The 23,907-nt window shown below is 48.1% G+C and overlaps 1 protein-coding gene across 1 annotated transcript in view; it reads left to right on the top strand.

Moving 5' to 3' along the window:
* The window catches only part of LOC140917571 (Krueppel-like factor 5), a 44,740-nt gene that overhangs the window by 10,368 nt on the left and 10,465 nt on the right, over window positions 1-23,907 (top strand). Inside the window, exons 2-3 of the mRNA XM_073360688.2 lie at window positions 17,863-17,907; window positions 21,997-22,891. Of these exons, the coding sequence (XP_073216789.1) occupies window positions 17,863-17,907; window positions 21,997-22,891 (940 nt within the window). The remainder of the gene's footprint in view (window positions 1-17,862; window positions 17,908-21,996; window positions 22,892-23,907) is intronic.

Raw genomic sequence — 23,907 nt, 5'->3', positions numbered from 1 at the left:
TGCCTTCCATGCTGAACAGCAGATGGGTCCTGTGCCTCTTCCTACTCTGCCTTGACGGCTCTGATCATCTGGATGGAGGTTCTAGGGGACACCAGTGAGGGCATGAAGGGGTTAATGATCCTGGGTTAAAATGAAGTGGTTCAGATTGTACCAAGCTAGTGGCAATTACCAGTGGATTATAGGAATGATCGAGGGAATTCAATGGCTTGTGCTGGCCACTTAGCTAAAGAGCCAGATTCCACCCAGTATAAGTCCAGCGTCACTCCCCAGCCATCAGTGTCAGAGTAACTAGTGTCACTCTGGATTTACATTTATGTAAGTGATGGCAAAGGCTCAATGTCTACGTAGCAGCTGGGAGATGTAAATTCAAGCTCTGGTAGACGGATACACGCTAGCTCTGTTTGAGCCAGTGCCTAAGTATAGCAGTGTGACCGTATGCACTTGGGGGGGTTGGACGGGATTGGGCTTGGGTGGGTAGCCAGTGTCGCCACTTGTAGGCAGTAGCTTGAGTGGAACTAGTGCTTGAGCATCTACCTGCAGCAGAATTTACCTCTCAGCAGCTGTGTAGACGTACTCTAGGAGACACCCGCCTGTCTTATTAACCTCTTCCCTGCTGTTAGCCCGTGCCGCGGCATGCCTGCTGTCAGATGACGCCAGTGGGATCTGTGCCCATTTATCGCACGCTGGGAGCTTGGGGCTGCACTGTCAGAGTGAGGTCCATGGGTGTATGGTACCCAGGGCACTGATCATGACTGAATGGGGCAGTAGGAGACCAGAGGTTGGTGTGACGGGTTGGGTCACAGAAACCCCTTGGGGACTGCCCCCTGATGTGTTGAGACTACCCCGGAGCCTGTTTTCCCTGGCAGCTTGGGACTTCAGTGCCCTGCCTGGTTGTGCCAGACACGCTAGCCTGCAACAAACACAGACCCAGGTCTGAACCTGGTCCCCCAAAAGCTGCAGGCTTAATTGAAAACAGCTTAAGAAATGCTCCTGTCTTCAGCATTCAGATACCCAGCTCCCAATGGGGTCCAAACCCCAAATAAATCCGTTTTACCCTGTATAAAGCTTATACAGGGTAAACGCATAAATTGTTTGCCCTCTATAACCCCGATAGAGAGAGATGCACAGCTCTTTGCCCCACCCCAGGTATTAATACATACTCTGGGTTAATTAATAAGTAAAAAGTGATTTTATTAAATACAGAAAGTAGGATTTAAGTGATTCCAAGTAACAACAGACAGAACAAAGTGAATTGCCAAGAAAAATAAAATAAAACATGCAAGTGTAAGCCTAATTCAGTAAGAAAGCTGAATATAGATAAAATCTCACCCTCAGAGATGTTTCAGTAAGCTTCTATCACAGACTGGACCCCTTCCTAGTCTGGGCACAGTCCTTTCCCTGGTACATTCCTTGTTCCAGCTCAGGTGGTAGCTAGGGGATTTCTCATGACTGCAGCCCCCTTTGTTCTGTTCCACCCCCTTATATATCTTTTGCACAAGGTGGGAATCCTTTGTCCCTCTCTGGGTTCCCATCCCTCCTTCTAAATGGAAAAGCACAGGTTAAAGATGGATTCCAGTTCAGGTGACATGATCACATAGCATGGTAAGACTTCATTACCCACTTGGCAGCAGCCTCTGTAGTCAATTGTCCTGGGTACTGGGAGCCATCAAGATTCCAAACCACCATTAATGGCCCACGCTTTGCATAATTACAATAGGCCCTCAGAGTTATATTTCATATTTCTAGTTTCAGATACAAGAATGATACATACATACAAATAGGATGACCACACTTAGTAGATTATAAGCTTTGCAATGATACCTTACAAGAGACCTTTTGCATGAAGCATATTCCAGTTAAATTATATTCACACTCATTAGCATATTTTTATAAAATCATATAGAGTGCAACGTCACAGTTGGGTTTGATGATCTCCCTCGGTAGTCATTTCTCCAGAGCTAGAAATACATGCAGTGAAATGTATAGCACCAAACAACAGCAGTAGGGTAACAGCAAGCCCCTGATGTGTTGAGGTGTGGTTGGGTGCTTCACTCAGGCTGACTGTGCTATGGAGGGACCATTCTCACTCTCAAGGGGAAGTCAGCACCTCTGTTTGCTCTGCAGTCATGCATGGATGGCCTTGAGCAGCTCTCTGGCACCTGATCTGACCCACGTTGAAGTAAATGGAAAGGGCCCCATGCCCTGTGTGAGGGAAGGACTCTGTGACAGGGTACAAAGGGGACTAAAGGAGAAAGCCCTCAGTGCTCTGAGATATCCCCTAGTGACTCCATGGGAAATAAGGCTGAGCAAGTGATGGAATTTTTGGTTCAGGGGCTGAAATGAAAAGAAACAATTGGAAACCTGATTCAGTTGGAAGAAAAAAATTTCAATGTTTTTGGTCAAATTAAAAAAATTCCATTTTGAATTGAGTGAAATGTTTCAAGTAGCCCCAAGAGAAAATTTCTTCAAGTTTTCCACTTTGTTTTGGATGTTGTATGCCTTTTTTTCCCTTTAAAACCAGCCAAATTTAAAATCAAAACAGCATTCTGAGTTGAAAAGTCAATACAAAATGGTTTGACTCTTCTGCGATTTTTTTTTCCCCAACCAAAACTATTTGTGGAATTTGACCTGAATTCAGCAAATAGTTTTGGACTCCAGAAAATTCATTTTTTGGTTTAAAATCCCCAATTTGTTGAAAAAAATACATCCAGCTCTAGTGGGAAGCTTGCTCCTGAATTCTGTCCAGTCCATCTGATGCTCCAAGCTCCCTCAGTGTGGCCCCTATGACTGCAGTGCTTGGAGCTCCCTTTGGCCCCACCTAAGCTGATCTGAGCTCCCCTTGTCTGATCCATTCTGAGTCTCGCTTCCCCTGCTGCTTGGAGCGTGCCCCTTTCACTCCACAAGGAGGTCTGGGGTCGTGAAATGTGGGTCAGAAAGGAGCAGATGCGGTAGCAGGAAGGAGTTCAAGGAAATGAAATGGCACTGGAACAAGATGTTCTCAGGTTGTTTCCTTGGCTGCCGGGCTGAGCCATTATTGGCACTCCAGATCAAGGCACCTGATAACGGGCTTTCCCAGGACCTTTTCACAAAAGCCGTGTGCAAGGTGTCACTGATCAGCCGATGACTTCAGCGCACAAGGAGCTGGCTGGTCCTTCACCACTGTAAATAATGAGGCAAGTTTGGCCTCAACCACTTGATCCTGTCCCAGCTTTCACAAACCATTTTGTAGTCTTTCCCCACCAGTATCTACATTAAGTGTGCTGGGCACTGCTGGCTGTTCATGGGGTTTGACAGCTCCAGCTGCCTCTGCCCTCAGGGGCTGGTTCACGGGACTGTATTTTAGTAAGGAATAGATTGCAGGCTTTCTGGGATAAGGACCAATTTCTTTTGTCCTGGGTTTGTACGGGTCCCATCGGTGCTATGGTAATACAAAATAATCCCTATAAATGAATGCACGTTATACAGAATGTTATGCCACCACACACTGTACCGGGCAGTTGGATGAGGCTGTGGATGAAATTAATTAATGGGACAGCCCCATTTTCAAGGTTCTGTCTGGCTTGAAGGGCAGTTGAAGAGTCACCGGTGTAGTTCAGAGGTCTTGACGCCTCAGCGTTGCATCAATTAGTGATACCATTGCATTGCCACATCCTGACATAACGTGGCCATTTGCTGAGGCAATGGAAAATTAGATTTACACTCATTAGCTAGATAAACTAGTGATTCATAATGATTTGTAAGGGCCAAATGCTGCCTTTAGTTACACCTAAGTACTCCACTAGTGCTGGGTGGTTTGCTTAGCCCCAGCATTCCCATTGGAATCACAGATTTGCACCTGTGTAAATAGGAGCAGAATTTGGCCAGTGGGAGTCATTTCCACAGAATCGCTGTCTCAGTCATTTATTTGTAAATACCATTTAATCTGCTAAAGTACTTGGCACTATTGATCAAAATATGTGTGACTATGTGTGTGCTCACTGGCTGAGAAAGCAGGGATGTAGGTCGCACAAGGCCTGACACCGTGCTGTAGAAACATGCATGGGTCTGAGATCGGCGTGTGCATAGTGTTACCATGATATGCCATAGATGGGTAAATTTCATACGTCGTGTGGTGCTGGAAGCTTTTGTGAGATGTTGCATTTCCCATATGTGCTGGAGCAGATCCTGACTGTGCAGAGATGGGAACAAAGACCTGGGAAGGGATGGAAGAACCAGGCTGCCTGTTATCTGCCAACGCAAATTGAGACTTGCGTTTTATTTTGCTGTACTGGGCAAATGTTTATGGGCCTTATTCTCCTCTCATGCTGGTGTAGATCAGGAACAAAGGTTGGCAGAAAATGTTTTTCCCATCCTGTGAATGTTTTCAGGTTTTTGGAAACATTTCCCGTGGAAGGAAAAGTCAAAAGTTTGAAAGTTTTTATGAACTGAAAAATCTTAGAAAAAATTGGTTCAGGTCAAGTGAAGTGTTTCATTCTGATCATTTCAAAATGTTTCATTTTGCTTCCAATCATTTAATGTTTTTTGTTACTATTCTTAGCTAAAATTTCAAAGTGAAGTCATTTTGCACTGGAAAAGTGAAAAGATTTGTTTAGAAAATGGCAAAACAGCAAATTTTGACAAATTTGAAACTTTTCAAGTGGAAGCGTTAGTCAGAACTGACCCTTTCCTGCAAAATGGTTCAGTTTCCACAAATTGGGACGTTGTTTTTTTTAATGAAAAACTGTTTTGTCGGAAATGCCCAGCCAGCTGTAATTAGGCGTAAATCCTGTAAAAGGGATGGATTTAAACAGAAGGAGAATCAGGCCCAGGAGTTCAGATCTGAGCCAGCCCTTATAAGAAGGAGGAGAGTGGGTATGATTTCCATGGGGAAAGAATTGAGATCCTGTTCATTCAGCACAATGAATGTAGTCTATTCATATTCAAATATCACCAAGCCATATACACTTGTGCAATTGGTATGTGGCAAACCTGGCTCTCTTTCTGTAAATATGGACAGCCCCATGCACAGAGGGGCTGGTGCAGTTCTGCTGTGTCCCACCTCGAGGGCTCCCAGTGCCACAGGAAAAGCATGGAGAGTCCGAGAAGTTCCTGAAAGCTCCAGCATCCGCTTCATAAGAAAAGCCATGAACTCCTGCTCCATCCTAGCATTCCCCTTGCAACAATGCTTCATAGGAAACTGCTGCCTTTCCCTGCAGGCTGGCTACAGCGCTGCAGGAGCACGTGACAGGAGGATGAACTACACTGCATTAAGGCTCTTACCGTAGTTCACTACAGGCCTGGATCCAACGCTTACTGAAGTCCGCGGGAGCCTTTCTGTTGATTTCAATGGACTTTGGATCAAGCTGTAGCTGGGGGTTGACGGGAGGAAGCAGAAGAAGGCTTGAGATGTGGCAGTTTTAAACCCCCTCTCCCCTCCCCTTCCATCGCCCCAGGAACCTTCCCTTTCTGGCCCCTTTCAGGCCACCTTTCCAATGCAAATACTAGTCAGCAGCTATGGAATTTTGTTTGTACTCCCAGTTTGCAAAGTTGGAGCTGGCAGAGGCTGTTGGGTCACTAATCATGCCTGAAAAAGGCAACCAGGCTCATGGGGAGGAGGAGACAAGGGGCCGTTGGAGCTTAGCTACCTGGAAGAGCTAAAGGAGGAGGAAAGTTCAGACAGAAAAGGCAGTGCAGTATATATGGTGACAGCTGTCGAGAAGCGGCAGGGGCAGATTCTGGTCTCAGTTACACCAGTGTGAATCCAGGGAAGAATCCATATTTGGCCTGAGATCAGAATCTGGCCTCCCCGTGAGCTTCCCCCACCTACTGTTTATATCAGATTAATCCCTCCACCAAGAACTACTTTTCAGAGTGGAAGGACATGCTACATGACTCCCACCGAAAACCTGCCTTTCAAAACAGGTGTTAAAAAAGTAAATACTTTTCCAATGAGGCAGCCCTACCGGAGCAGAGGCAGTGCAGTCTAGTGGGCAGGCCACTGGCTGGGATGTCAGGAGACATTCTGGGGTTCTGTTCTGGACTGTGCTCGTGGGAAAGTTTCTGTATGTTTTGGTTCTCTGCCCAGCCTGGGTCTGTCTGTTTAGACTAAGTTCTTGGGGGCAGGAGCTATCTGTCACAGTGTGTGCGTACAGCCCCCAACATGATGGGGCCCTGGTCTTGGTGCGGGCTGAAAAATAACTAATAACAGGAGCGTGGTAGGCTCCAGCTGGCTGCAGTGCTTTAGCAGTCCCTGTCGCAGGTAGTTGAAGGCATCGAAGGCTTTGACCTCATGCATCTCAGTGCATCTGCACCAATGCTCTGCTAATATGTGCTCTACCAGGGCTTGGGGCAGAGAAGATGCCAGCTGACTTGGGTGGGCCAGGGATCAGGCTCTTAATGACCTATACTAGCTAACAAATTACAAGAGCCTGAATTTACATTGGAAACGATTCCTTTGGAAAGTCTGAGCTGTGATTTCCTGCCTTCCCAAATGCAGGCCTCCTGGGGATCCAAGTATTGACCCAGGTTAACGCTATGGTTCCTCCTGAGAGGCTTAGCCTGGGGAGCGATAAATTCTGAGACTGCTTCACTGCCTGTCTGCCAACTCCCTCAGCTGTCTATTCTGCACAAGAAGTATTGTTTGTTAGCTCTGGAGGACCAGCGCAGAAGCATTTGCAGTTGTGCTGTGTGTGTCAGGAGAGATATCTTCCACAGTGAGATGAGAGAAGATACTGTAGATCAGGGCAATAACAGATCTGGAGCAGGGTTGCTGCTAAGAAAGGGCCCAAATAACCAGACCTGGAGTTGTCCAGGAATCATAAGGGTGGGGAAAAAAGGTTGCTTAACAAACCCTGCATTAAAAGATTGCTCTAGTTCCAGCAGGAGTTAATTCAGGGGAGCCCCAGGGCCTGTGCTACACAAGAGGTCAGAGTAGATTGTCACAGAAGTCCCTTTTGGCCTTATAATCTATGAATAATGTTGGACAGGTAGGGAGTCCTCTTCAACTTGGGGATAGCAGAGTCTGCAGTTGCACTAATGTCTGATGGGGGTGCCCCTCAGTCCGGTCACTTATCTGGAATATTTCATTCAGAAGACTAGGTTGTTTTCCATAGATACAGACTCCATCAATGGCAACAGCTCAGGTTCAGTACAGCTATGCGTAACACAGAACAAGAGCTCGATCCAAGGCCAGGGCCTGTAGTGCTGCTAAGGGAGGTCTTACCATGACAGTTATGGATTCACGGTTGTTTCTGCTCCCTTTCCCAAAGCCCCAGTCAAATGTGTCCTCTCATTTTCTGTTTGGTAGACGCTGGAGCTTGGACCTAGGGTTTAGAGCTTGGATTTAGATTGGGTCTTCTCTGTGCACCAGCCTCAGCGAAGCGAGCAGCGGATTTCTGAAAAATAGTGTTGATTAGGAAATTTCCCCCATCCTGCCTGCAAAAGCTGAACACCTCTGCCCAACTTCAGGCTTTTGAGGGGTTTTCTCAGGCTCTCCGGGTTTGCATGCACGAGTTTTCTACCATCGCCAACTAAATCAGGGGAGCCAATGCCTTTGCAGACACTCCATAAACTTTGTTGCAGGACATAAATGTGTGCGGTTTACCCTGAAACTTTGACCCAGATCTTCAAAGATATTTAGGCTCCTAACTCCCAAACCTGGAACAAACCTATATAAGGTGCCCATCCTAGGGATTACAACCATGTTATCTACCTCCAGTTAAGTGGCAATCCATTAACTCAAGGTAGAAAGCTGTAGTGTGGTCATAACCCCAGGGGCCTTGTGTACGCTAGGGAACAATGTGATTTTTTTATATTGAGTTAGCAACCCTGAGGTAGGTAACCCCACTGGAATCCCCACTTAGCACATAGTGCAGACACAGTTTAACACCTGTAAAGTTGTGCTGGCTGGCTGGGGTTGATACTAAGTGGAGGCTGTAGTGGAGAGACACCGATTTATGCCAGCTGAGAATTTGACCCATTAACTTCAATGGAACTGTGGCCAGTTTGCACCAGCTGGGGATCTGGGTGCATTGATTGCCTTGGAGCTATGATGATACACACTGGCTGAGTATTTGGCCCTCTGTTTGTGTGTGTGTGGAGTTGCTTGAAAGGAATCTCAGACTTTTCTCCTAGTAGGCCGGGCTGCCTGTGCTATCACTAATTCTTATACTCAGAGAGTTCTAGAACAAATGAGGCAACAAACAGAAACTGACTTCAGTTGAGGTCAATATCAAGACTGAATGATCAGAGATGCAAATATTTGTACAGGTCAATATTTAACTAAAGGGACAATAAATGCTGATACGGAACCAAATCTGTATATAAATACATTCTATTTATAACACACATTTTTAAAGGGATGCTGCCAAGAACTTGTCATGACTTCTGATTGATGTCTTTCCTTCCTATTGTTGGTAATTCCTTTTTAGGAGCTTGGAAACTGTGTTCCTAGCAGGTGTGTGTGTGTGTGCGAGGGGAAAGTGGTTGCACTGTAACAGATCCATGCCTGCAGACAACAGACTTGGGTCCAGAGCCACAAGGTGTTTAGGCTCCTAACTGCTGCTGATATCCATGGACGTTAGGAGCTTACGTACCTTTGTGGATTTGGATCTGGGTTCCTGCCACACACTTGAAGAGGTGGGATTAGAATCCTAGTCCTTCAGCTTCAAAACAACAAGTCTCTCCTATTGGAACTAAAGAAGAGCTGCTTTTGCTGAGTTTTGTATGTGGCCTAGCTACTAGCGGGAAGCCCCACTCATACACATGGAAGTCCAGAACCTGTATCGCTGTAGCACCTGTGTAACTTTATTCACATCAGTAGTCTCACTGGCTTTTGTGGGTCTACTCAGGTGAGTAAAGCGACACCCATGCTTAAGGGCCTTGTCTGCTATTTCCTTTCCCCTGCCCTTTGTCTTCCTTATCTGTTGAGACTGAAAGCTCTTTGAGGCCGGGTCTGTATTTGTACAGTGATTAGCATAGCATAATGGACCTCTTGTCCATCAGCCCCTAGGCACTACCAAAATAAACCATCATCATCATCATCATAAAGGGTCCTGAATGAAAGACTTAGAGACTAACCAATTTATTTGAGCATAAGCTTTCGTGAGCTACAGCTCACTTCATCGGATGCATCCGATGAAGTGAGCTGTAGCTCACGAAAGCTTATGCTCAAATAGATTGGTTAGTCTCTAAGGTGCCACAAGTACTCCTTTTCTTTTTGCGAATACAGACTAACAAGGCTGTTACTCTGAAACCTGAATGAAAGACTGTTGACGACGTCCCATTCACTTCACCAGGCTCTGAACCAGGTCCTACCTGTTTGCAGGAGCAGGTTCAAAGCTGGTATCACGGCAAGCACCCGATGGCAAATACGTTGGGTTGGAGTGGTCAGAAATCAAAATCCTGGAGGAATGCTGAATGGCTTTTTCCCCCCACTACCAATGTAATGATCCTTTTCTGTTTTTAGCAGACATTGATTCCCTGCTTGGGTGCTGAAAACACCTGATGTTGCTATGGTTGTTTGTTAGTTAATAGCTTCAGCTTATACAGCACCTAATCATTAAACCAGCAGCCTGAACTGATCAGCACAGTTCTAGGTACTGTGATCATTGCCTGCTGTTGCTGCTGAAACGGCAGGGGGCGCATAAGCCATTGTTTTGTCTGTCCCCCCAGATTAGTTAGTTTTTAAAACATGAGTTTTCATGATGAAAGGATGCTTTAAATTTTCTTTTCTAAAAGGGACTAAATTGGACTGACTGGATGGCCCTGGAGAAAGGATGTGATCTTGGTTTTATGGAACGTTCTACCTCTAGGGCATTGGTTTGAATCCAGACTGAGACAGCAGCACCAAATTGTTCCTGTTTGGTGGCCATCCTGGATTGAATTGGTGGATTTCAGCCCAGGTCATAGTGGATAGCCATTCTGGTCACTGCTTCCCTTGTTGGCTGTCTCTTTGGAGAGGCTAAGGATCCCGTGGCATCATCTGTGTGACTCGTAAATGACATTTTAATTTTTGTGAAAATTTTCAAAAGAAATGAAATGGTATGGTATGGTTTTGTACAAAACTGTTCAGGGATTTTTTTGATGATAAAATTGGAAATGAAAATTTTATTTTCTTAAGTGTTTTTCCCTTCTCCCTTTTTTTTTGGCTGGGTGGGGCAGGGCACACTACAGTCTGGTGGCCAAAGCCCAGTACTTTTGGATTCTGCTCCTGCCTCTACAACTGACCTGCTGTCTAGTCTAGGACAAGTCAGTTCACCTCTCTGAGCCTCAGTTTCCTCTGGAAAAATGGTTCTGATACCCAGGGCCGGATTAACCTTTTGTGGGCCCGGTGCCAAACATATTTGTGGGTCCCCATGGAGGCAATGGAGCATGGCATGGGAGGTCAGTCCCTGGAGCCGGGGGCCAGCCAGAGGCAATGGGGCATGGCATGGAAGGGGCGGCCCTGCTCCACCCAATGCGAGGGCACTATTTACAAACCAGCAGTTGCCAGACATACAGTGGCCTGCCCGGCCCTGTGCTGCCAGCGTGCCCCTTCCCCTCGGGGGACAGGCCCATGCCACGCCACACAGCCCCCCCCCCTGTGCCCAATACCCCCCAACTCTCTATGGTCAGAGACCCCAGGGCCCACTATGCCCAGCGCCCCACGAGTCCCACCCACAAATGCACAGCGCCCTGCACAACACCACCCCTGCCCACAGCCCCACCACAACTGCCCAGCACCCCCTACACAGAACCCCCACGCACTAGTACCCCAACACACACAGATCTTCTCTGCCCCTTCGCAGCCCAGCACCGCCCCAGACTCCCCACGGACCCACTCCCCCAAGCCCTGTCTCCTGGCCGCACTCACCAGCCCTGCTGGGAGGTGACTGTGTCTGCTGGGCTGGTCCCAGGGCGGGGAATCACTCTGGACCCTCGGGAGTGGCGCAATAACCCAGGCCAGGACCTGCCCAGCCAAGCCCTCCACACTGTCTCCCACCCTCCCGCCCCACGTCCCCACACACCTGGCTGAGGCTGGCCAGGCTTCTGCACCAGTCCCAGGTGGCTCAGCTCTGGGGAGACAAGTGGGGCCCATAGGTGGTGGGAAGCAGCGACTGCCCAGAGCCGGAGGTGCACTGGGGTCTGGCCAGGGGGCTGAGAGGAGCAGGGGGTGGGGCCAGGGGGCGGAGAGGAACAAGTAGTGGGCAGGGGGAGGAGCGGGGTCTCGGGGCTCAGTGCAAGCGGAGCAGGCCAGAGCCCCTTCTAGGCATGGGCCTGGCTCCAGGGAGCCACGGGAGCCATTGTAAACCTGGCACTGCTGATACCTACTCACTTGGAGTTGAGAGGATGAATTCATTTGTAAAAAGCTTGGTGATTCCCTGCTAGAAAGTACTAAAGGCTTTCAGTATAATCATTTCTGGAGTGTGTCTCCCTGCAGTATCTAGACATCCCAAGTATTTTTTCTCCTGCTGATCTTAATTAATTAGCCTCTTACAGTTTGTATGGCAACTTCCACCTTCTCTGTATGTGTATATATATATCTTCTTACTATATGTTAACAGAATCATAGAATATCAGGGTTGGAAGGGACCTCAGGAGGTCATCTAGTCCAACCCCTTGCTCAAAGCAGGACCAATCCCCAACTAATACCATTCTATGCATCCGATAACGTGGGCTGTAGCTCACGAAAGCTTATGCTCTAATAAATTTGTTAGTCTCTAAGGTGCCGCAAGTCCTCCTTTTCTTTTTGCGGATACAGACTAACACGGCTGCTACTCTAAACATCCCAAGTATTGTTACTGCCCATAACCTCATCCCAAGCTAGGTACTTGTCAGTGAGCCAGGGAAAGGGTTAAATCCTTTTTCTCTTTGTGGCAGGCATAGAGGAAATGATTGACATTAAAGCACCAGCTCATTGACTTTTCATGTAATTGAGGAGAACCTAATAGGTGACTAGGTTAGCACATCACTGAGTCCTCACCTGCACTTTCCTCAGTCAGCCCAGGGACAAGCATAGCAATTGTGCATGCAAACAGCTAGAGCGGGTCCAAAAATGGTTTTTCATCCCACAAAAAAATTCCAGATGTTACATTTTTTTCATCCCAATTTGGGAAAGGCCAAAATTATGATTTTTTTTTGCAAAACAAAATTCTGAAGAAAAAAAAAAGCCATTTGGGATCAGTGAAAACATTTTGTTTTGACTTTGACCCTTACTTAATTGCATTTTATTGTTTAAAATATGTCAGCTATCGCCATTTGAAAATGAAAAACCGGAAGTTTTTTGTTCTGGAAATATCAAAAGGGGAAGTTCCAACACTTTAAAAAAAAAAAGGCTTTTCGTATTTTTATTCTTCAAAATGCAGTTTCGTCACAATCTGTACGAGGTTGTGAAATATTTTGGTGTAGTGGAAACAGCATTTTCCAAGGGAAAAGTGGGACTGATGCATATTTTCCAACCTGCGCTAGTAACAGCCTCTTTAGTGAGGGAGCGAAGTTGTTTGAAGATCTCAATGGGCAGCGTTACAAGTGAGCGGGCTGCTCCTGTGCTTGCAGGCAAGCTGGGGAAGCGGCAGCAGAGCACTGCGTACTCCCCTCTGTGGGAAGGCTTGGCTAATGCCCACTTCTCTGTGATTCCCGGCGCGCGTAAGGAGAGAGCCCTTCTAGGAGCATTCTGCTTTCAAGTGGCTTTTGTCACACTCACACCTGTGGGTATGTCCACACATGAGCTGAAGGTGTAATTGTCAGTGTGGGTGGACATATGCTCGCTAGCTGTGACTGAGCTAGCTTGCTAAAACTAGCAATGCAGCTGTGACGGTGTGGGAAGCGGGATGGGCTAGGCCAGGCTAGATTCCCAGTCCATGACTAGAGTCTCAGATGGGATACTGCTGGGGGGGGTGTAGCTCACCCCTCCTCCCATGCCACCATGGCGACACTGCTCTGTCTAGCATGCTAGCTCAGTCACAGCTAGCATGTTTACTTCTACCTCAGTTGGAAGCGATCACCTCATCTCCAGTGTAGATGTACCCACAAAGCTGGGCTCCAGATAGTGTGGTAAAAAAAGCAGTGTGGATGTTGCGGCTCCGGTGCACACTCTGGGTAGCCCCCTGATCTCAACTACAACGTCCACACGGCTATTTTTAACGTGCTAGGTCAAGCCCTGCTAGCACGAGTCTGTCTGTCTGGGCAGGGAGGCTGGCTCCCCCCTGCAGTATGGGCGTACCCTAGAGAACAATAACAGTTAAGCCACAAGCCGAAAGATCCCATTCCTTACAGTGTGCTGCTGTGACCAGGACTCTGCTCTCACCATTCCAGTGCCATGGGAACAGAGAGCCTAATTCAGCTCTCGCTTATTCCACCGGGCTCAGTTACTCTAGAATTGGAGCGGAATGGGGCTCAGAGATATTACTGGAGGAGAGAAGATTCCTGAAATGTATAGTGCATTTTGGGGGTGGGAGGGGTTCTTGTTGGAAAGAAGCAGAGAAGAAAGAAAGAAAGAAAGAAAGAAAGAAAGAAAGAAAGAAAGAAAGAATCATAGGGTGACAAAAAAAATGTCTCCTTCTTGTGGGACTAGCTCAGAAGAGGCAGCCTGTTCTCCAGAGGAGGGGACAGAGGACACCAACTGGTTGACTTCCGATCCAGCATCACAGCAAGGAATTGTTTCCAGGAGGTCTAAAAACCCAGTCTGGATCTTCTGCCTCCTTATTGCAAGAGGAGTGGGAGTGAGAGGGTCTTTGTCCTCGCACTACCCACCCCCTCCCTGCCTCTCTTACCAGTACAGACCCGGTTATCTCACACTTTCAGGTTTGTGGAAATTCGTTGCCTCTGAATGTGCAGAACTGAAGCGGGCCAATGCTTATGCAACTTGCTGAGCCTGAGCATCCTGGCCTGGCTGATGGAGTGGGTTCGGGTGAGGTGCATTATCTCAAAGATCTTCCAGTTCTGGCCAGAAAGCATTCGAGCCAAAACATCATCAGTAGTCCCTGAGCCCTTGATCCTAGGAGGTGCTGAGATCAGGACCACTGACGAATTGGGCCCGATGACACTGGCATGTGCTGTGCATCTAATTCCCGACCAATGGAGCACCAAGCATAAGGAAATGAATGGAAGAGGTTTTCAGATGACTCTGTTTTGCTGTTCTGATAGATAGGTCATAGAGTGTTGGGTTCGGATAGGCAGTTACACTAGGAAAGGCTCATGCTGCATCTTCCCTTTGTCTTTAATAGAAGCCATTATCCGTGTCACTCATTGACCCAGCAGCAGAGACAATTTCTTGTTTGCCTTCCAATCCCTTGACTGAATAGCCCAGGAAGAGGAAGCAGAAACCAAACTATGGTGTGCATCAGTCATGGGATTTCTGCTGCATGCATATGGTGGGATTCATGTTGCACGCCTGTGATGGGTTGGTGATGCATACTCATCGTGGGGTTTGTGTTGCACGCCTGTGATGTGCTGGGGATGGACGCTCATCATGTGGTCCATGTTGCATGCCTGTGAAGGATGGGCAATGCACACTCATTGTGGGATTTGTGTTGCATGCATGTCATGAGATTTGCTTTTTCATTTTCGCAATGGGGATGTTTTGTGCTTTTAGGTTATTTGACACTCTTACCTGGTGTGTTTGTCACTTAACAAGGTCAGTCGATAGGCCTGCTTCCTCTGACCTGTAGCTCCCTCGAGCTAGTGCTAATTAATCTGAGGAGTCACAGGAAATGGCATGGATGGGCTAGAAGGAGACCAAAGGACTAGCTCCATCCACTGAAATCTGTCACAGGGCACCTCCTCCTCTGTAGGGCTGATTTGTTTAGAAGCCCAGGGATATGTTTGTACCTAAAGGCCTTACACTGGTGGCACAGTTCTGAGGTAACTGCATCTCTGATCCCCTCCGGGAGGGCCCCCCAGTTAGGTCACAGGCCTCGAGCTGTCACCGGTCTTGGATCAGAATCACACAACTCTCTACCTCTGGATTTCGGATGCGGTTCCTCCTGCAATCCACTGTGGGTCTGACTTTAGTCCTCTTGTCTTAGGGGCAATGACAGGGTTAACCAGTGGCCTGCCAGCCTGTATTACGCAAAGTACTGTTTATTCAGAACAAAAGCGTTCCAGGGAAAACCTATCATAAAAACAACAAACAGCTTCGATGCAGGCTGAGCTTACCGGGGAGGCACTCATCTTCCCCCTGGAGATCCTTGCAAGTTTCAAAGTATGTCAAGCCTTCTCACAGGGTCTGGTCACAAGCAAGTTGGATGCCTGGCTGCTGTCCCTTTCCATTAGTGCTTTGGTGGAGCTGTGGCAGGTCTGCACATTATGGACCAGACGTAAAACTTTTAACTGCTCTTGCCTACCACCCTCCCGGCCCTGGACTCAGTCGGCCATTCTGGCTAAGCCACGCTTTGCTTTTTCCAGAGCGCTAACAAAGGTCTGAATTTGCTATGTTCATCTGTTCAGACTGCTTCCTTGAAAGGGCAGGGCTGGCTAGTGGAGCTGAGGGCTTGAAGGACTCCTGTCTTCATAGGCAGCATTGCTTAGTGGGGCTGACAGCTGGAGAGCATGAGTCCCTGATCTAACACTTATTTGCTGGGTGGCCATGGGCAAGTCACTTCTCTCCTGTTTCCTCCCATCTCACAAACAGACAATGTTACTGCCTGACCTCACAGGGGTTATGAGGATTTGGGAATAGCTTCTATGGGCCTCACACTGCGATTCTTGTCTTCGCTCATTCCCCACAAGTCTTGTTCCTTTCATAATGTCTGTGTTTCCAGCCTGTTTATTCCCAAATAGAAGGTGATCCGTTTCTGTCTGGGAAGTCAGGGGTCACCAAGCTCCGCGGGGTTTGGCATGGTAGCTTTCCCCATCGACCTGAAGAATGTCCGCCCTGGCAGCAGACCCACCCAGCGACCCCAGGAAATCCCTCTTTGTCCCTCAGGGAGGATTAGGCCTCTTAAGAGAAGTGAGATCCGAGGTCCGCTGAGCAGGCCGAGAACCAGCTCCCAACTCATCTGACTGGTTGGTTTATACCCCGGACATGCATTGTCCACAAGGAAAGCAAGAAAAGTGCTGAAAGTGGCAGATCGGGGCAAAGCAGCATAATTCCATACCCTGCTCCCACTCTCCAAACCCAAGGATAATGGGTTCCCCACATTCTATAAGGAAGAAATAGGATTTACTGCTGAGCTTAGAAACGAGGGGCATTGATGCCCTCAGATCATAGGGTGGGGCGGACAGCAATAGTAACCACTTACATAATGATTTTCAGACATCAGCTTATCCTCATAACCCTCATCTGCCTGGAAGGGAGGTAAATAGTATCACCCCACATTTAACATGTAGAAAAACTGAGGCAGGAGGGATGCTGAGTGACTCGTCCACAGGCTCAGCCATAAAAACTCATGGATCAAAGGAGCTGGTGTTCTCTTTTGTTCCATTCTGAGCCCATGATCTACCTGGTGTTAGCTCTGGGGTTTGAATGTATCTCCTTGGCTCGCTGTTCTGTGCTCAGAGCACCAGGCCACAGCTCTGAACACAGAGCACTAACTTATTCCTCAAAACTTGAGGGCATGGGCTCTCAACTGGAGGGTCATGATCACTGCATTCCCAATTTTACTAAAGGCTGCATGGGCAGGGGATTCGGGAGTGCTGGTATGGAAAAAGAGGTTGTGTTATGGAAAAGGACCATTGATCTAGGATTCCTGACCACAGTCTAAAACCATGAAACCTCCCCCATGACTTTATTGTTTTATTTTGAATTTTTGGATGTATCCTGCAGCAAAATGTGTAAATGTGTTCCGTAGGTAATTTTGCCACAGGAATAAATGTAGGGACATTTGTGATATTGTCACAAGGTAGAATTTTGTTGCAGAATTTCCCCCACACAAATTCACAATTTCTTGCAAACAAACCCACCCTTTTCTAGAACAGTTTCCATTTTGTGTGCAGATTTGCAAAGATTTGCAGCTCTGCCAGAAACATTAGGGAAAACAAATGTAAATTGATTCCAAATGTATTCAAACAGTTCGCTGTTTGGAGTGGAGTTTCAAAGCAATAGGCATTAAAAAACAGACCATGCAAATTACAAAGGAGGCTTTTTTCCCTAATTAAACTAGTCTTGGGGTCCGTTGCGTTCTGCTGGGTTTGGCTGGCCCACGGTGGGGCCCCGCTGGCCTTGGCAGGCTTGTTGGCTTCCCCCAAGGTGATGCCTATGTAGTTGCACCGCCTGTGCTGGTGGGGTGCTGTTGCTATGGATGCCCTCTTGGGGATGCTGGCAGAAAGAATGGTTAGCCCTGTGTTTCCTAGCAACTATCACCAAGCAACAGTGGAAAGTAGACCCCTATCCTCTGGGAGATGAAGGCAGCTGCTGGGGGGGGACGGACTGGGGGGAACCTGCTGACAGCAGCTGGGACCAGATGGAGTCACAGGTAGCAGCCATCGGGGTTATTAAGCAGAGGGAGCAGCAGCTCTCTAGCTCACTGGCTCTCATGTGTGCGTGTTTGGTCCTTCTGATCGGCCAGTGGTACTAAAGACATTGGGAGAGGGCTGCTGAGGTGCAGCTAGGCATGGAAGGACAGTCCCCGGTGCACATGCAAAATGGCAGCCAGCATTAAGAAAGCCCCAGCCAACCGGCTAGCAAAGCACACATTGCTCTGCAGGGCCCTTGTGCGGAGTGTTTCTCTCCAACAGCCAGGCCCCTGGCGCGTCCGAGTCATTCATACCCTGAGCTTCCATGGCAACATGGCTGCTCAGCAGGGCCACTGGGTTTGGTACAGTGTGATAAGTGTTAATGGAGACGCGCGTGTCCGCGCGCACGCCTTGGCCTGTCTGGGGGTAAAGTTCCATAGGATGCTGAGTCTCGTGTTTACTATGAACTGCATCACGACTGCCCAGTAACGGGCTGTGTTTATTCCACAGCTTACTGCACTGAGGATGGAGCAGCGAATGCCGCTTACTATGGAGGTGAAGGTTTTTATTATTCTACATATGCGTATTTCTGCCACCCGTAAAGCTCACTCGGGGTAGCGGGTGCCTTCGTGAAATGCAGCTGGTTTCTCCTTTGCAGATGTATCCCCGGTGTTCACTAAGAACCCAATTCAGGGCCAAGAAACTGTAAATAGAGCGTGCTGAATTCTCCGCTCCCGGTCCCTCTCCCCACCACACTGGATGCAGTACACGCTGTAGATGAGCTGTACTGCTGATTGGAAGGGGAGTCTTGTGGTCAAAGCTCTGGCTTGGGGCTTAGGAGATCTGGTTCCGTTCCTGGCTCTATCACGCTCCATACGTGACTACAGGCAAGACCCTGAATCTCTCCACACCTCTATGCTACAGCTGTAAAATGGGTTCCACCTTCTTCCTTCTCCCTCCCTCCGTATTGTCTGCTAGGTGTTCTCGGGACAAATTTTTGGGTGGCCTTAGAGCAGCCACCAACTCTTGCTGGTGGCCACTTTCAAACTTTTTCCTAAAATACTTAATTAGCTTTAGGAAAACCAAATAAATAGGCACATACACACATCCAAATCACTGTAATTGATTGATAGCTAGCTAGCCAGTCTGTTGTGAAAAGTGATATTAACAAACATAAAGTATCACTTTTCACAGCAGCCTTACTCAGTCTTGGACAAGTTAAGCCCGGGATGGAGGGTCGAGGGAGGCAGCAGGGGCCAGTGGCGATGGGAGTGGTTGGGGAGGCAATGGGGGGCTGGAGCCTGAAGCCCCGTAGCCGGAGCCCGAAGCTCTGCGGCCGGAGGATGGGGCCAAGGGATGGAGCCCGAAGCGTGCTGCTGGAGACTGTAGCTGAAGCCTGAAGCCCAAAGCCCACCGCCCCTGGGAAGGTGGGGATCTCACCAGCTGTTTATTCCCCCAGCGCTGTGCCCCAGGTGTCTCCAGAGGTGGGCAGGGCCCAACCCCTGCTGGCGGCCCCAGCAACCAACACTAGGGCAGTGAATCCAGGAGCACCGGGGAAGGTCCACTACTTTGCCCTCCCTCCTGCCCAATCACAGCCCAAGAGGCTGTGGCTGCAAGAAAAGCCCCTAGGTTTTGTTTGTTTGTTTGTTTTGGCATGATGCGGCCATGGTGGCCGCCTTTGAGAAGTGCTGGGGGCAGGGAGTGTCTCTTATGATGTTCTTGTAAAGTGCCTGGCACAACGCAGGCGTAGTCATACAACAGTAAAAACACTCTTCCCTGGGACCCAGGATAGAGCCAGTGTCCAATTACCGTGTTATGGGTGCGCTTTGATGCCAGGGGGATTGCCTTTCAGATGACACACAAAGGGGTGTCCTGGCAACTACTCCAGGTTCCACTGCACTTACCTGGGCTAGCCCCTGCACTGTAATCCTGCTTGTATCTGGGCTCAGGTCATCCCCTTCTGCTGGCCTATAAATGGTGCTCCAGCTGAGCCTGGGTACAGTATTCTTCACTTCCTGTTCCACACAATGGGCTTGTGAGGTGCTGCTAATCAGCTGCCCCATCCCATCCCTGAGCTGGCTGCATTTCAGTAATGGGAGAGGTAGATTCAGTTTGCTGAGTCTCCTTTGGGGGCAGCAGATGCAATATGGTGTAATTTATTATTATTGGTGGTTCAGTGAAGTTTGCAGAGGTGAGGTGGGGGTTAAGGAGTCCCGGTCTGAGAATTCACAGGATTAAATAGAGCAGCATGGAATTCATGCACAAAGACCCAGTGGACCAGATCCTCAAAGCTATTTAGGTGCCTAACTCCCATTGATTTCAGTGCAAGTTAGGTGCCTAAATACCTTGGAGGATCTGGGCATCCTTATGGAAACCTCTTAGAAAAACTCCTTTCCTGTAAAGTGAAGGCAAGAAATCAAAATACCAGAGATAAGGGAACCTTAGAAGTAAAATATGTGTGACACCCACACTTCCCTCCTCCATCTCCCTGGCGAGTGGGTCATTTCATTGCTCAGGTATGTGCGGCATTCAGAGGCGGAGGGAGAGCCCCTGGTACTGCCTAGCAGTGATCTGATTCCTGCCTCTAAAAATAACAGGCTGGAGTGGCACGAGTGCAGAAAAACCAGGTGAAAGCAGGCGGAGCTCCAAGGGCTCTGTGCAGTCCTCACGCAGGGATGAGTCCAAATAAGAACCACGGATACTAATGCTGTGGAAAGTGGGATTCAGATCCAAACTGCAGCGTGGGCGTGTCCCTAGAATGAGCCCAGCCCCAATACCTGAGTGCAAACATCTCTGAAACGTTGGAAAAGTTCAGAGTTTGATCTGATTCTAGGTTTGCACTTTGTGGCTCTGGTCCATATTGTCTGTCACTGTGACACAGGGGTGGTCCCAGATCAAAGGAGAGTGTTTGAACCTATAGCACCTAGGGGAATAGGTCAGACATTTAACACAAGCTGAACTTATTGGGGCATCAAACTATCCCTCACCCCCCTGCTTTGACAATGTCCCCTCTAGTGATAGCTGGGAGCTTTCCAGCACATCTGGCTTGACGAGGATGATATGCTAATAACACCAGACAGGTGGGTAGAACACTTCTTGCTAGTCTAGGTGCAGCCAACAGCAGCCTAAGGTCCCCGTGCAGCCTATACTGTTCTGCAGCAGCAGCCTGTTGGAGATTTCACGTCCCAGCCAAACTGCTCTGATCAAGATGGAGCATTGCATGCTGGGACATGTAGTGTCAGGGAGCTGCCTCCATTTTAAAGAGCAGGGCGGCTGCAATACTTGCTCCATTAAATACAAATTAGGCGTGGTTCTCGCTTCCTGGCGCATTGCCAGTATGGCTCTCGATTGGGCAAAGTCTGGGAATCTTTTGAAGGAGATATAGACATGTCTTGTGCCATATAATGTGAAGGGTGAGTAAAACACCTTGGGCCCAATTAGTCTCCATTGATGGCAGTCAGGTTGCACCAGGGAAGACGTTGGCGCATAGCGATGCTGTTCATTGCTGCAAAGCCTTCTGGCAGAATGCGCAGTGGGCGGTGAAGAGATGAGCGTGGTTTCTTGCAGTATTCAGTGGGCTCAGCCAGCCTGTATCTGCAGGGCCCAGGGAAACTGGACTGTTTTGCCAGCTCTGTTACATATGAGTGAGTATATGAGGTCTATGTAATAAGAATGACACATGGGTAACCACATAATTAAAGGCTGCAGCTCCATTAAGGAGTATTATTGGTAGTATCGTTAACCACAGAGCACAGTTTGAGTCGTCAGATGCTAGGGGTTGAATTTCTTAGTACGCTGCTGCCCTTAGACTGTTGAATCAATGGGAGCATGTCCAGAAGATGCTCTGTCAGATAGGAATCATGAAGGAATCTGGAGTTTGATGATATTCGTAAACATACATACGAATTCATAGGACTAAAAACTCTGCTCTGTTGTATTACAGATGTGAATGTTTCATAGGGAGAATGAAAATAGATCCGTTTCCCTTTTGTTCTAGTCTGTTTCAGATCTAGGATCTCATGTGTTAGTACGAGGCCAACGTGTTCCCAGGGCTGTGGGCGACAGTTAAAACCCAGCCTCATCCTTTTATTTTCAAAGCACTACGAAGGAACAATGAACCAATTGAGTTTTATATAGTTTAAAGGAGAGTTGGGCCTGAACCTCAAAGTTCAGATCCAGATCCTAACTCCCCCAAGGTTTGAGGGCACTTGGATCTGGTGCTCGGACTTAGGCTCATCAGCTTTAATTTTAAGTTCTCCCCCTCTTATTATTTATATAGAAAATCTAAATCCTGGCCCTTCTTTATTTGACTGCATCCCTTTCGCTGTTGTTGTGTTCTCTCCCTAACTACTTATGCATCCCTCATCACTGCAGTATCCAAGCACCTAACAGCCATTTTATCCTCACAACAGCTAGGGAAGGATTATGCCCATTTCACAGAGCGGGGAATGGGGGCACAGACTTGAGTAAGTGCTTTGCCTTAGGTCACACAGGGTGTCAGTGGCTGAGCTGCACTCCTGCATCCGAATCCATTGTCCTTTCGTGCCCTTTAGCCACACTCCTATCTTAGATGTTTGTAGCACACCCATCACCATAGCGTCTGAATGCTTTACTCAAGAACTCTTTCTTTTGTTCTCCCCGTAGGCACGTTCTGAAATGGACAAGTACCTCTCCAGTCAGCTGCTGCCAGTTCCAATGGTGCCAGACAAAAAGTACCGCAGGGAGAGCGCCTCTGTGGTAGATGAGTTCTTCTCGACAGAGAAGCCCTCCTCCACGCCATACAGCGTGAACATCAATGTGATACTGCCTGACACCACGCACCTGCGAACCGGGCTCTACCGGCCAGCCAAACCCCTCACCCCCTTCCCACAGATCAAAACAGAGCCTGGCACCAGCTTCACCCAGCCCTGCTCGTCCGCAGCAGGCTCGACGCAGACGCTGCCAGATTTCACCAGTGTCTTCAGCATGCCGCAGTCGGTGGCGGTGAACAATATCTTCATCAAGCAGGAAATGCCCTCGGAGATCCCTTTGTCTGGCAGCCTACAGCAGGCCCAGCTTTACCAGATGCCCATTGGCAATGGTGATGCTGATGTCACCACAATGGTGCCCTCTACTGGCAGCACCACAGCCATCAACACCATCAGTGGTGTCACCATGTCCACGGGCAGCGCCATGCTCCCCAGACCCATCCAGCCCAGCGGACAAGTGAAGCACTTCCAAAATGTCTCCCAAGGTCAGGGGAACTTCAACGTCACCGGGCATTTCTACCCTGTCCCAGGACTGAACCTGCCCCCTTCACCTCCAAACTCACAGCCTGGCAGCCCTGAGAATCAACCCGAGCTCATCAACACCATCTCGCCCCCGCCCTCCTATGAAGCCACATTTGGACTGAAGCTGGTACAGTCGTCCCAGATCCCCACACTCCCAAACGGTCTCGGGACCCTCTCCCAGGGGCATATTATCATGCCAACCCCCAAATACAACAGACGCAACAACCCAGAGCTGGAGAAAAGGAGGATCCATCACTGTGATTACCCAGGTATAGCCACAGCGGCTGTGTTGGTTTGGTGTCGGAATTCTTTCGTGATGGGCGTAGCTCTAGCCTGTCTGAAATTTGCCATGCATTTGTCCAAAATGTCCCCTCCTCCCAAAGTTGTTCTATGTAGCTGACTGACACCCTCCACCAGAGGTGGATCCATTGTAGTGGTGAGCTATGCAGCGATATCTATGTGCATACTATATGGAAGGTGCACTGTAGTATCTGTGAGAGGCATATCACCACTAATACTATGTTGGCTCCAGTCCACATGACAGACAGCTCATCTCTGCAATGGCCATCAAAGAAGCAGTTTCAGACTCTGGAGCCAACATTCTCCTTTTGATGCAGCTGGCTAATAAGCTTGCATATGAGCTATTCTTTCCCATGTGGTAGATTGTATGTTGAAGAAGAGGGGACATGATAAAGGTATAAAGAATAATGGATTCTCCAGAGGAGGTAGATCAAGTCTTGCTATTTACCCTTTGTCTTAATAAATGTGTTTGTAAATTGGAGAGGGTTCAGAGAAGAGCTACGAGAAGGAGTAAAGGAGTAGACAAAATGCCTTCTAGTGATGGACTCAAGGAGCTCAATCTATTTAGCTTAACAAAGAGAAGGTTAAGGGGTGACTTGATTACAGTCTGTAAGTATCTGTTGGGGAACAAATATTTAATAATGGACTTTTCAATCCAGCAGAGAAAGGTCTAGCCAGACAAATTCAGACTGGAAATAAGGTGTAAATTTTTAACAGTGAGAGTAATTAACCAGTGAAACAACTCATCATTGGAACGTTCTCACCATTGCCAATTTTTAAATCAGGATTAGATCTTTTTCTAAAAGATCTGCTCTAGGAATTGTTTTGGGAAAGTTCTCTGGCCCGTGTTATACAGAAGGTCAGACTACATGATCACAATTGTCCCTTCTGTCCTTGGAATCTATGAATAATACAAGAACATGGAGGCATTCAAGGAAACTGACAGGCAAAGCATTGAAAACTGATAGAAGGAAATGGTTGTATT

This window comes from Lepidochelys kempii, chromosome 9, assembly GCF_965140285.1.
Source record: "Lepidochelys kempii isolate rLepKem1 chromosome 9, rLepKem1.hap1, whole genome shotgun sequence".
In the NCBI taxonomy this organism is placed as follows: Eukaryota; Metazoa; Chordata; order Testudines; family Cheloniidae; genus Lepidochelys; species Lepidochelys kempii.
The sequence above is the reverse complement of the archived record's forward strand: the minus strand, read 5'-3'. Positions and strand labels throughout refer to the sequence as shown.